The 14,188-nt window shown below is 36.0% G+C and overlaps 1 protein-coding gene across 1 annotated transcript; it reads right to left on the minus strand.

Annotated features, from left to right (window-relative positions):
* Positions 1 to 4,312: 4,312 nt before the first annotated feature.
* On the minus strand, positions 4,313 to 6,698 carry LOC111904970 (uncharacterized). The gene is made up of 11 exons (XM_023900658.3): positions 6,541 to 6,698; positions 6,089 to 6,222; positions 5,897 to 5,978; positions 5,749 to 5,819; positions 5,556 to 5,657; positions 5,378 to 5,467; positions 5,221 to 5,295; positions 5,067 to 5,099; positions 4,907 to 4,987; positions 4,751 to 4,810; positions 4,313 to 4,659 (listed from the first exon to the last, which is right to left on the minus strand). The coding sequence occupies exons 1-11, from the start codon at positions 6,593 to 6,595 to the stop codon at positions 4,492 to 4,494; spliced, it is 951 nt and encodes a 316-aa protein (XP_023756426.2). The 5' UTR covers positions 6,596 to 6,698; the 3' UTR covers positions 4,313 to 4,491.
* Between the last annotated feature and the right edge of the window lie 7,490 nt (positions 6,699 to 14,188).

Raw genomic sequence — 14,188 nt, forward strand, 5'->3', positions numbered from 1 at the left:
TCTGTTTTGATTGCGGTAACCTCAGAAATGAGGTGTTCTGCAGCAGCCATAAATTCCTTGTGATAAGCTTGACGATTATTGTCAAGTGACCTGATCCCCATTTCAACCTTCAGAGAGATACGCTCCGCAACCATTCTCTCTCTCTTGTTTCCAATCTTTCAATTCTTTTAATAAGGGACTGCGGTCCCGGAGTATCTTCAGGTTGCGTTGACTTGAATGCGGCCATGATTTGATCAACCTTGGCCTGTAGACTGAGGAATTCCTTCCTAGTCACTGCATGCTTCTTCTTCTTCTTCTTCTTCTTCTTCTTCTTTTCCTTTGGCTTGGAAGTGGAGTGATGAGAACCACTGGATTCTTCATCTTTATCAAACATTATTAGATCGTCATCAGAAGGAGAGGGTTTGTTTACCTCTTGTAGCTCAGCATCATTGAAGCCAAAAATGGGAGCAGAGCTCACTTCGATTTCCGGTTCGTCGTCTTGTGAACCTTCATCAGTGGGAGAGGGGGGAGCTTGAGAAACATGCTGATCAGCAACGGCTTCCTGAGCTTTCTGAACTTTTCGGCCATTGCGGACATCCAGTCTTGAACCTTGAGGATGGTGGCTACGGTATTGGCATTGTTTATGGCATCTGCCCAATACTAGGCCACAGCTTGTATCTCTTGTTCTTTGAGTTGCTGCTGTTTGATTTGCTAACCCTTGCGAGCTTGGAATGCCCTACAAAAAGCGGCATATTTCTTGGCTTCATCCTCGTTAGAGGGTTGATACCTGCTCCAAGAATCATTTGAGTCTTCACCGTCAATTCATGTAAATCGCACCAAGGTGTCCCTTGGGTTCACGGATCCTTGCACATTTGTGCTCACCGTGCCTAAACCACCTGTTTGTAATGAAAGCAGAGTAGGATTTCCTAAGCTTCCTTGGTCTCTTTGACCCGTGGTCAGGTTTGGCCTCGGCTCAGTTCTGGCAAGGGATGAAGAAGTGCCCTGCGGTTGGGACTGTGTTTGTAGTGTTTGGGTGACGTTCAACAGGATGGAGTTCAACTCCTCGGGTGAAAAGATATACAGTCGGGAAGCCCTGGAGACTTTAGGGCGAGAACTAGTATTATCCCTTTGGGAATATACTAGGGGGAGTCTCCTCTTTGCTGTGATTCAGACTCACTTTCTGAGTCTGAAAGGAAAAAGATAGCATTGTCGAATGGATGTGCAGGCATCCCAAGGACTACCGGAGCCTGTTGAGAGGCTGAGGTATCAGTCCGGTCGTGCATTTGGCTAGTGGGATAGATTTCCGTTTCTTGAGGATAGAAATGTTGGGTTTTGAGCATTCTAACACTCCTATGGTGTACATGCAACCCTATAAACCTTAGATCTATGTTTTCTCTATTATACATGCAAATAAGAACTTTCCAAGGCTTAAATCCTAACTAGCATATTATGAAGCAACTATATTACAAAGACTATGTAACATCCCGAGTTCAGGAGTGCAAGTTCAGGGGTCAAAGTGTAAATGTGGAAGGGCAACTCAGCGAGTCCATGGGTGGACTCGGCGAGTAGGGTCGCGACTCTAGTCGCGTGTTAAGTAGCCAACTCGGCGAGTCGGAGGCTGGACTCGGCGAGCAGGTGCTGAGTGGAGAAAACCCTAATTTCGGAGGATGAGCCCTATATAAAGGACATTATACCCTCTCCCCAGCCTCTTTACCCTCTCTTGAAGTCCAGAAAACCCTAAGGCGCGTTTGTGAGGGATTTGAGAGCATTTGAACCTTGGAGAAGAGATTTTGGAGGAGATCTTGGAGAGTTAAGAGGCTTGGAGCAAGGGGCTTTGCTAAGATTCAGATTTCTCTTCTGTTGGAGCTTCCTTTTGAGGTATTATTTCGTTGCTTGGGCTGTTATTCATCTAGATTCATCATTTTGGAGTATTTAGAAAGATTAGCTTGTGGTATTTTGAGTTTGGAGGTTAGATTTGAGGTTGCTACCTCAGATCTGGAATGGAGAAGGTCTAGAGTGCATTAAAGTCCCTGTTCTTGAGTGTTTGGTGAAGCCATTTTGTCCCAAACCCTAGCCCTAAAGTGTAAAATGCCTAGATCTCCTTGGAGTCACGTAAAGTTTGCCACTTTACGTGATGGATGGGTTGTAGAAGGGTAGATCTATGGTTTGGATCAACTGCATGGCCTGGAAGGCTTCTGTATGGGTTAAGATCTAGAGGCACTCGGCGAGTCACAAAGGTGTACTCGACGAGTAGGTTGAAGATAGCCTTGGACTTGGCGAGTCTGGTCGTGAGGTCCTAGCCTTCTTCTAGTTGAGCCATGAATCGACGAGTCAAGGGAGGACTCGGTGAGTTGAGTGCGAGGGGACTCAGAGTTGTGAGACTCGGCGAGTCTCGGGGTGACTCGGCGAGTTGAGTTGCGGATTGGGTAAGTTCTGAGCATGGGGACTCGGCGAGTAGAGTCAGTCAGGAGGTTGACTTTGACTTTAACTTTGACCAAGGGTTGACCAGTTGACTTCCAGGGGCATTTTGGTATTGTTGGCTTTTGTTTGAGTTCAGTGTTGGTGTCGACTAGTGGTGGAGATCGTGTCAGTGGTCGGAGCATCTTGGCGCAATAGACTATATGAAGTGTGGTCCTCTGGTTTTTTTTTTTAATTATTAAAACTAAATTATATGCTATGAAATTTTCTTTCGTATAATGTAAAATTGTTTTTTTTTGTATATTGCAGAAATCATATAATTTTAAGTTTCTTTTGTATATACACTAACCCCCCCCCCCCCCCCCCCCCCCCCCCCCAAGCCCCTGTAGTTGAAATGAGAGGGTTCCAGACGTTCAAACTAGGCTCGGAAATCAACAAATAAAGTAGATGGTAGATTTTTGATGAATATATCAATGTACTTATGAGAAGAGTGAACATGTAAAACTCAAACATGACTCATCGTAATAATGTTTTCGACAAAATGAATGTGTTTAGTATGTTGATGTTGAAATGGATTGGATGAAAGATAGAGGATATTGAAATTGTCAAAATAGACAATGGTGGCTACCAAATGATTCGTGTTCGTGTCGTGTTCGTGTCATTTATGTGAAACACGACGTCGTGTCATGTCGTGTTCGGGTTAAAAAATTAGCACGAACTCAACATGATAATAACCCGAAGATAACATGATATTAACTCGATATATTAAACGATAATAACCTAAAATTAACACAGAAAAATAAAATAATATCTATACGATTTATACCTTATCAAAATTCTAAAATGTAAGAATTCTTGAAAAATGAATAGCCGAACTTGAAAAGTGGAGAGTTAGATGCTACTCTTTGTTTTAATTAAAAGCAATTACTCTATGGTTTTAATTAAACCGATTTCCAAAAAACCTTTAGCCCTTCAACTCGTAGGCTTTTCCACTCACGTCTTCTTGGCTCTCCCTATCAATTACTATACGATGGAAAAGTAAGTCTCATACACTTCAAAATTTTGATTTCAAAAGCATAGCCATCAAATTTACAAGAATCTCCGTCCACATAATCTGAATTACATCCCTCTTCCTTGCAATCTGGTAATTTTGTATTTTATCTACTTGTTTATGACGGTATTCTCATCTGCATCTCTGATTATCATATAAATTCTGTTAGTCGACTTAGTTTTCCATTTTCATTATATATTGTTAGTCAAACTCGCAACATTATGCTAATAAGAAATCGCATACACTGATACACATAATCAGAAATTGCTTTGTATGATGTCAGTCAAAGTTAGACGTGCTTTTGTATGTTAGTTTAAATGAAAATTTATCTGATATTCTCTATTACTCAAAGTCAAGAATGTATCATTTGTATGTTGTTAGTCAAAATCGAAATTTGCATTTTATGATTTTTTTATGTTAGTTGAAATCAAATTCATGCTTTGTGTCTTGTTATGATTTTTGTTTTTGATTTCTAGTAAAGGTAATTATGTTCTTAATCAATATCGAAGTTCTTTGACACGTAATCGTTGAGGCTCCAACTTAGAACAAGAGATTGGCTCTTTGAAATTAAAGGTATTTGTGTTCTTTTACTTGCTGAAAATTTGAATTTAGGGTATTAAGTTTTTATTAATTAAGATTATATTATGTTTGTTGTTTTGTAGGTGATGAAGAATTATGTTTAGGACTTAATGAAGATATTATGAAATTCGATAGCAAGGATACACATAAATAGATGAATGTATTCTTTTTCTTATTTTGTTTCATAAGTTTGAAGACATTTGTTACCATTTTATATTATTTTGTCGTGTTTATTGTTTTTTAAGCATTGATTAAGTAAAATAACAGATAATTTATGCAAACCAATCACATAAAACCACTTGGATTTTTACAATCTATATTTCCAATTTCACATTTCAAACTTCATAGGCAGCGGATCATACCACCATGTTTGCTATTATTCACATTTCATATTACAATTAACCAATATTTTTTGTCAAAATTTATAAATCACAACAAAAAAAATGAAATAATTTCACAACCCTTTAGCCAATCATATCTTTCGCAAATGACAACCCCACTGGATATGTCCTGTGAAATCTTGACTTTGAATTATTTTCATTATCTTTCTTCACCTTTTTTGTGTTTGTTTTATTCAAAATTGCATTCTTTTTTGGATCCAAATCATTTGATTCTGTAAGAAACTGAAGTCCCTGAAAGATTAAACTTAAAAAAATGTTAAACACAAGAAATAGCAACTTAACTTTATAAATAATCAATTTACAATATATGAACTCAACAAACCTTTAAAGAAGTGTCCTCAAATGTGATTTTTGATTGTTCTCCAAGCTTAGCTTCAATATCCTATTCAAAGTTCATTGATTTTGTGTATTATAAAAATAAAATAAAAAAAAATATGAAAATAAAAATAATATATCAAAGTATGTTGCCATATCTGACCTGAAAAAGCTTAGCATTTATCCCATCTTTGATTCCTCCAGCCACTTGACATAAATAGTATAACCCTGAATTTGTCACATCCTTTATGCAAAAACACATTATTTTAATTAAAACAGATTAAAAAATAAAAAAAATAAAAAAAGAAAATAGAAATTCCTACCTGCTTTCCTTCAATAAGGTCTATTTTTCCTTCCTGTGATAATAATCATCATTAATTAGTAATTAACTAATTACATTAATAATTAATAAACAAGAACAAAGAAGTGAAGTTTCACATTTATTAATAATATTAAAAAAAAAAAAAGGAAACTTACAAGTCCAGCCACCATTTGATGGATCATATCAATGTCATAACCTATTTGATTAAGATTCGACCTTACATCATTTACCTGTGTAAAATTATAAACATTTTTAAGTATAAAATTATGATAAAAAGTTAATTTTATATAAATTATAAAGTAGGAGACTTACATCATTTGAAATAAGTGTACTTATTTCCTTCTGTTCATCTAATTTCCAGTCCAAGTTTTCAAGTCTCTTTGATAAATGTCTCTTTGTAGACTGCATATTAATTCCAATCACAAATATAACAAGCAAAACTTTTATAAAGAGAATATTATAAAATTTATGGATTTGATGTTTTACTTACAGCTAATGCATCAGATACATTCTCTAACTGTTTTGAAACTGTGGACACAGCATTTGCCATATTGTTCTTGGTTACAAACATAACATCAGACAAAGACAAACCCTGAAAATTTTAAAAAGTTAATAAAGTAATAAAGTAATAAACACATCAAATCAAGTAATTTTGTGGATTCAAGAAGATTTGGAAGTCTTACTTTCCACCACATATAACAATACCCCATTGCTCCAAGGGCTGCAGCTGGCATCAAATAAGATGAGTAACCCCCTGTATATTCATGAAAAAGATGTTGATCATATGAACAACTAAGAATAAAAATGGAGTTCTAGACAAAAAGGTCATACCACTAGAAGTAGAATTTCCATTAAAGATTGTAACAGGACGTGAGAGGGACAACTCGCGAATCTCTTGTGCCAATTGTCGAATCTGAAGTGAAGCCAAAAATGAGATGAGAAAACTATATAAAAAGTAATTTGTTAAAGATAACAAATGTATTCTCAAATCTCAAATTCTCAATTCTACTAGTTTTCAAATACCTGAGCTGCAAGAGCTGCACTATCATACTTTCCAGGTGTGATTTCAACTTCATTAACACCTTTCATCAACTCCTGAAGCTCTGATATTACATCAGAAAGCTTTCCACTTCTCAAGATAACAGAACTAGTCAGACCTATTCAGCAAAGAGACGATACGGATTACACCATGTACAAACTGGAAACAAAACTACAAAATCATTCTACAAGCAATAAACCCTAAAATTTTCAACAATAAGTAATAGACGTAAAATGTTCGGGCGTAATTCATGAGGAACAGAAATTGTTATCAGGATAAAGACCAAAATTTTGCAGCAATAAACAACGGAACGTAGTTTTATCTTCAGATCATAGAAATTTCCAACCATTCAATAAGATTACCCTAAAATAAGCATACGATTTCGAATCTCGAAGTTCTAGGGTTCGTAAAACAATTTGCATATACACAAACGCACCTGCTCCGACGAGGATCAGAACTTTGGAGGTGCTAACTCCGGTTTGCATTGCCATTTTCGTAGTTTCGGATCGATTGGCGCCTTCCGGCGGGGCAATGGAGAATGGGAAAGACCGAAGACGAAGCGTTGAATGTCAAAAATGGTAAGGATTGCGTATGTGGATGGAGCATGATTCTGTTGATGTCCGGAAAATACTTTTCATTTTAGGCCCTTCAAGTTATGGTTAAGTTTAAAATACGTCCTTGAGGTTTTTATTGTTTTTGATCCTTTTTTATTCCAGGAGTGTTCCATAATTGATTAAAGACAAAAATGCAAAAATGGTTCCCGTGGTTTGTCATTTTTTGTGAATATGGTCCAAACCTTTTAAAAATTGGATTTCTGGTCCTTATGGAGAGGTTTGTTTGTGGAACAAGCCCTTGGGGTTAACAGCCGTTTGTTTGTGGCTGTTAAACCCCTCACGTGCATTGCACATGAGGGCATAAATGTCATTTTACTTGAGGGACCATTTTTACAATTCCAGAAATAAACTCGCCTGTTACCGTCTTAGCACCATATTACACACAAAATCACAAAATATTTAGTTATCTCTTCCACTTCCATCTAATTCGTCATTCGTTTTTAACGCAAAAACCCTAATCAAGATTTGGTCCAAGGTGTTTACTTGTTTTTGCTTTTCAACTGTAAATGGTGTTCGTAATGTGGGCGATTAGGCCAAAAGGCGAGACGTATGACATCACAAATGAATATGGTTAGTTTCAGTTATCCTCTGTTTACGAAATTTTGTTAGGTTTCTTGATGATCTGAAGAATTAAGCCAAAAATGCAAACATCTGATAATTTGTTACTTAATGTTTTTTGTATCTTGTAGAGCGTGTACCAACAATGTTCAGCATAAAGCTACACCATGGTGGAAATTTTACAAAGCTTCCAAACACGAAATATGTTAAAGGTGAAGTGAGATATATTGATTTAGTAGACATTGATGAGTTCTCAGTTCATGAACTAGACGCAATGATGGTTGAGCTAGGTTACTCTGTACCCCCAGTAATATATTACCATTTTAGGATTCCTCATGAAGACTTGGATTTTGGCCTCAGAGCTTTAGGGAATGATGATGATGTCTTGAATTTGGCTCAGTATATTGGAGATAACAAGGTCATTGAAGTGTATACAGAACATGGACAAACTAATTTGCTGACCTATTTTATGTCTCCAAAAGGAAAGCAAAAAGTTATTATTAAGGAGCTCTGTGATGGTGATCTTCCAAAAGAAGCAAATGTACCTCAAATACCAGCAAAGCATAAAACCCCAATTATAGATGAAGCTGATGATCAAACACAGTTGGCAGGGTATATGTCCTTGATACTCTATGACAAAGTCCCTACAGAAGTTTCACCACAGTATAGAAGAAATGTAAGGGTGAACTCAATAGTTGGTCAAAGTTCTTGTGCCAAAAAACTTTGTTTAGTTGAATTGGATGATGTAGTAGAAGATCAAGGTGGTGATCATGCTAAATTGGATGATGTTGTACAAGATCAAGGTAGTGAGAATCCTAAATTAGATGATATGGTACAAGATCAAGCTGGTGAGCATGCTAACATGGATGATGTGGTTCAAGATCAAGAGGTTGAGCATGCTAACATGGATGATGTGGTTCAAGATCAAGAGGTTGAGCATGCTAACATGGATGATGTGGTACAAGATCAAGGTGGTGACCATGATAACTTTGATTATGATGACTTTCATTATGAGAACTTTTTGTTGGGTTTTGAGCATTCTAACACTTCCTAAGTGTACATGCAACCCTAAATACCTTGGATCTATATTTTCTCTATTATACATGCAAATAAGAACTTCCAAGGTATTATCCTAATCTAGCATATAAAACAATGGATATAGTAGGATAGAATACATACCTTTTTGGTGTAGTAAGTCTTCATGAAGCTTGAGTGCTTAGTGCCCCAAGTGTGACACCTCAAATGGAATCACAATCATCAAAACACTTGGAATGACTTGAGAGAATTCTACACTCATCAAAATCGGCTAGCCCTTTCTTCACTATCTCTAGTGGCCGATTTTTCCTCAATAATAAGATGCTTATATAGTTACACAATTAGGGTAAACTCTTAATTGTCATGGCTTTCCATTTCCTTGGATCCATGGGTACAAATACACCATGGAGCATCCATGGACCATCCTATGGGTTTTAGCCCAACTTGATTATCCATGGAGCATTAGCCCACTATACAAGTATGGATGATTTACACAATCAACCCATATATTTAATTAGTCTTCTTTTGATCACTTAACTAATCCTAGATTAATTCTTGATCAATACTAATTAAATAATCTTATTATTCTTATTATTAATATACTAGAACTTATATTATATTAATAACCATAAGTGTCTTATTTCTCTGTCCATTTGTTGTTTCCTGATTTTCGATTTATGACGACTGACTAATTGAACAAATCAAATCAGTCCTGGCCCGGCCGAGCACTTCCATTTGTCATCATCAAATCATCGAGGGGCCCACAGATATCGCTTTTATCCCGAAGGTAAAAGGAACGGATAAACTTCGACTCATATGGCTTGTTCTACTACTTGTTGAATCATACACAAAGGCACGTTTTATAGCACCGAGTTACCAAATGCGTTTTCGTGCTATCAATGTACTATCAACTCATAGTAACAACTCATATCTCTAGGTTTGAAGAATATAAGATATTATCGTCTCATGATCACTCGTGATAAAATCCATGAAGTGATTCCAATGAGCGCGGGTTGAATCCAATACTCAGAACTTATGAGCACTCATGATTGTTGTAGCCTTGTCCAACACCTTAGACCTCTACAACCCATCATGACAGTCTTAATTCATATCTACTTCCAAAATATGACCGACTGTGGATGGTTTGAATAAATTAGTCATTCCGGAAGAATAACTCAGTTTATTCGGGAAGTCAAAACATGCAAAGTGAAACACAATAATAATTGAATCCAATATGGTATCAACCCTTTGAACATAAATAAAACACCTTTTATTTATCACCATATGATTACACATTATTCATTGTACACTGTTTCAGCTATCAACTTTATTCTTGAATTTAAAACAATAGTTGTCCCATGCTCCAAGCATGTACACTATGTTTTCTTAAACACTAGTCATGCCACACACCAAGTATGCATACTATGTTTGTCTATGATCTTTACTTTGTGAACTAGATCAATTGAACATAACTTCAATGATTCTCTTTTCACACTCCCAAATCCTTACTGCAAATGCAAGAATTCCAAATTCATGCCATTTACTGGAATCTGTCAGATTCTAAACTTATATGCATTGATCCTCTTGTAATGATTATGCACAAAGTCATAAAGACTTGACAACAAACATTACAGATCATTCCAAAGGAGATCAACTCCTTGGAACCATCCTTCTTGCATTAAGTTTCCTTAATCTTACACAGAGTGAAAATTCTAACTTTGAAACATTTCCAGATTCCATTTTGACTATCACTTCTGAACAAGAGTTGCCTCCTTACAGATTATGTCAATATGGTCCTTCCAGAATTATCACTATACTTCCAACTGTCCTTGAGCAACCAATCTTTGGTAAACCTTAGATTGTCCTCGACAATTGTTTAATCCTTTTAGTCATATCCAGTTCTAAACCTTTTCCCTTCTTAATGCCCCAGGCATTTGGAAAATTTTAGAACGGATGATTATAGCACATGTAATCGATCCTATATCCGAAGCATATGGGACACGATTCATGATGTCTTACATAAAGACTAAACCAGTCTTTTGCTATAATATTTCCATTTCAATTTGCCAAGTTCTCATAATTCAGATTATGAAAAGGGATGCCGTAATCATAATCGAATTTTAGAACGCAAATAATGGACCCATATACAAAATTTCCTTATGTTGAGCCATTCCAACATGAAATTCATATATATCCTTGACTAAATGATTAAAACCTCACGATCTAAGCTTATAGATTTGAGATGAAGCATAATTTCCTATCCCTTAATTATAGCAAAACAACTTTTTCCCAATTGAAACTTTTGTTTTCTATAATTAACATTGCTAACTTGCAATACTTATCATAATTATCATGCTCCCACTAACATGATGATTATTAGCATAACACTTATGCTCCCACTAGCTTTGACATGTACTCAGAAATCAGCTGGACTTCTAGAAATCAATACTTCATTGACTTTCTTATCAAAGTTCAGATTTCTGATGCTAGATTGTTTTGATAAAACTTTATCAAAAACATACACCTTCCCTTAGATAGCACACTTGTGTGTCTAAACAATTATGAAGAGGTATGCCGTAATCATAATGGTTAGACCTTTTTGCCACTTCTCACAAGTCCAGGTTAGTGTGCCGGTTAACCACACGCGCTCCACTAACGACATTGAGAATGCAAATATCACAATTGCTATCTAGCTAAAATCTACTTAGTGAAAGTGTTTCCTCATCATCATTTTCATGAATCAGAGAGAAACCTTATGACACTTAGATTTAATGGTGTATGTGTTCTTATCCATGTGAATTGTCAAAATCATAGTCACAAGAAAAGGATAATGACAAATCCAAAACCATATGGATTGAACTCAATCTTAACTTCTTGCCACCTGGCAGCTCAAGGGCCTGCCATTGCTTCCAAGTTGTTATGCAACAAACTGAGAACTCTAAGAACTCATATGCAAAGCCAACTTTAACTGGAATGGGCACAGATATGTCAACACAATAGATTATAAACCTCAAATTGTGTGCTAGAGAAGAACTTTAGGTTTTATTCTTGATTAGTTCTTGAGACTTTCAAGACCTTTAAGACTCCCACTGTCCTCTTGACATATAAGACTCCCTTGTCAAATATCCAAGAGATAGTGAGGATTCTAAACAAGAAAAACACTTCACACAATTGGCCTTAGTTGGTCTCTGTTTTATCCAAAACATCACAACTTACCAATTTCAAATGTACAAGAGTACAAAACTTTTACTCTTACATTTGACAAGTGTTTTAAACCTTCTTTCAGACATCTCACTCAAGTTACAATCTTGGAGTATGACTCTAAGACTTGTATTGGAATGAAGTATGACTCATCTTCTTGATTTAACCATTTCAACAATTCAAGATCCCTCTTCTTAGTCATAAGAATGCACTAAGATTTCCTTAGAGAACTAATTGTGCTATGGTTTCTTAATCATTAAGATGATCACAAAACTGATACTAAAGTACTCTCCCATCTTTTCAGATTTGAGAAACTTTTATCCTTCTGCCTGATTTGATTCTTCTTATCGATCTTTTGTGGTGGACTTAATCAGTGCACAAGACTGTGTACTCGATCCTTTAGTCCTTCACTTGACTCACACATCCATGTGAACAAGTAATTAGTCTTAATTTTCCAAAACTTGAAAGTTCTCATTCATCATGCTATACAACTTGCATGATTCCAAGTTCCGGTCCAATTGAAACTTGGGTGATGAGAATCTTTCCTTATTTGGTAAATTTAGACATTACCACAAATGAAAGAATCAATTTCATGTTTCCACTCTTGCTGTTAATGAAATCTTATAAGCAACAATTTTCTTTCCAAATGCCATTGTAAGGATATTTTAAAATAAATAAAATCAAAAATTTTCTTTTTATTTTAAAACTTTGCGGAAAAACTTATCCTTACAATCCATATGAAAACTTGTTGTTATCTATTCCTAAGCAATATCTCATAACTCCTGAGAAGTAGCTCACGAATCCGATTTTTCAAGCTACGCGATAGAAATCCATCTACGCGATCAGATTCAACATATTCTTTCTTTAAGTTTCTTCACTTTTCTTTGATTCTTAAACATCACCATGTGACCCAGTCACATCATGTATCAAGAATCTCAGAATAGAAACTTAACAGAGTTAGATAGTGGACTTTACCTGAAGTAGAGTCAAACTTATTGACTTTAACATCCTTAGGTAAATTTGGCAGCTTCGCAACCAATGCCCCTTCCTTTGGCAATATAAACATATGGACCCTTTGATAATGGTACACGGGACTATCACAGACTTAGCTTTTCTCTTTACCATTTGGTCAACCGAGTTGACTATGGCCGATCCCTATCCACTGGGAAGAGAATGCTTTACTGGATAACCAATGTCATCATTATCAATGTCCATAAAGTTTTAGGAAGTTGATCTTAGCAAATAGATAAGATCATTAAGGGTCTTGTCATAGTCTGTTTCATAGGTGTCCCAAAGGAACTCACTATGTGACTTAGAAAGTGATTGAACCACCAACTTTCTCAAGACTTTGACACCCAACTCTCCCGGCTTGTCAATATGTGACTACATCTCCAAGATGTGACCACACCTAGACCTTGCCTTGCCAATAGGGCCTGAGTGACCTTAAACTTTTCAAGAACTTGTGGGTTAGGGAGAATAATTTGAAGAGGTGAAGAAGTATGATATCCATGGGACATCATCTTCATTAGGAAACCTTGTTTCAAGAGATTTGGGAAGATCATAGGTGTCTAAACCAGACATCTTTTGGGAGATATTCAAGATAGTTGATTTAAAGTCCTTAATATGACACCCAATATGAAATATTAAGGCTAGGACCCAACAAACTATTTTATAACTTAGAAGAGGTATGCCGTAATCCAAGCTATAAAATATTTGAAGGTAGGTGAATGACGATTCACCAATTTCCACCAAGATAAACGAAATGTATTATTAGGTTTTAATTGGTTTTGAAACTCCTAGATCTTTGAGATTCATTGAACTTTTCAAAGGCATGTTTCAATCTCGAGTGTGCCCTTCAGGTTTTGTGACTGGGATGCCGAGGATCACAAAACAAGGTGTGAAGTAACCATGCAAATCACTTGGTACCCTTAATAAATTACCCCTCAATCGATGTGCCGGTTAACCACACACGCTCCATCGATACTATGATAAATATTAAGTCACCCTTTACCTACCTTGTTAAGTCCAAGTTAGTGTGCCGGTTAACCACACACGCTCCACTAACGACTTAGACAAAGTGTAAAGTGTAATTTCATGGATTAGCACCTTATTCACATTTTTCCTAAGTAACTAAGATTGGGTATTATTAAAAGTTTAGTTACTTAGTATTTTCATTAATACTTTTAATGAAGGGAGAATTATAGTCCTGTCAAACCCGTTCGGCTAACGACCCTCCACCGGTCAAGCAAGCGGTGGGTGAGAGTGGACACCCATTAAGTTGCCATTTTATAGGCAACAACCTTATACCCACCTTATAGACCGACTTCGTGAATGAGGCGTACTAGCGGTAAGACTGACTTTACTCTTATACATATATATATTATTAACTTATAATATTATAAAGTATAAGGGTTGAATTTTAACTTTTAAAATTCTAAGGGCTAACTTGGAATTAAAGTATTCATTAGAGAAAACTTTACAAATTCCAAAACTTGAGGGCAAGTTTTGAAACTATTCAAAACTAATTAATTCCATAACTTATGTGTTTAAAGTAGTTTTAATCCAAAAACTCTTCAAGTTCCATAACTTGAGGACAAGTTATGGAAGACTTTAAACTAATAAAAGAATTAACTTTTCTTTATTTTATAACTTATGGAATTAATTAAGGTTACACCT

The sequence above is a fragment of the Lactuca sativa genome, chromosome 9, assembly GCF_002870075.4.
Source record: "Lactuca sativa cultivar Salinas chromosome 9, Lsat_Salinas_v11, whole genome shotgun sequence".
Taxonomy (NCBI): domain Eukaryota; kingdom Viridiplantae; phylum Streptophyta; class Magnoliopsida; order Asterales; family Asteraceae; genus Lactuca; species Lactuca sativa.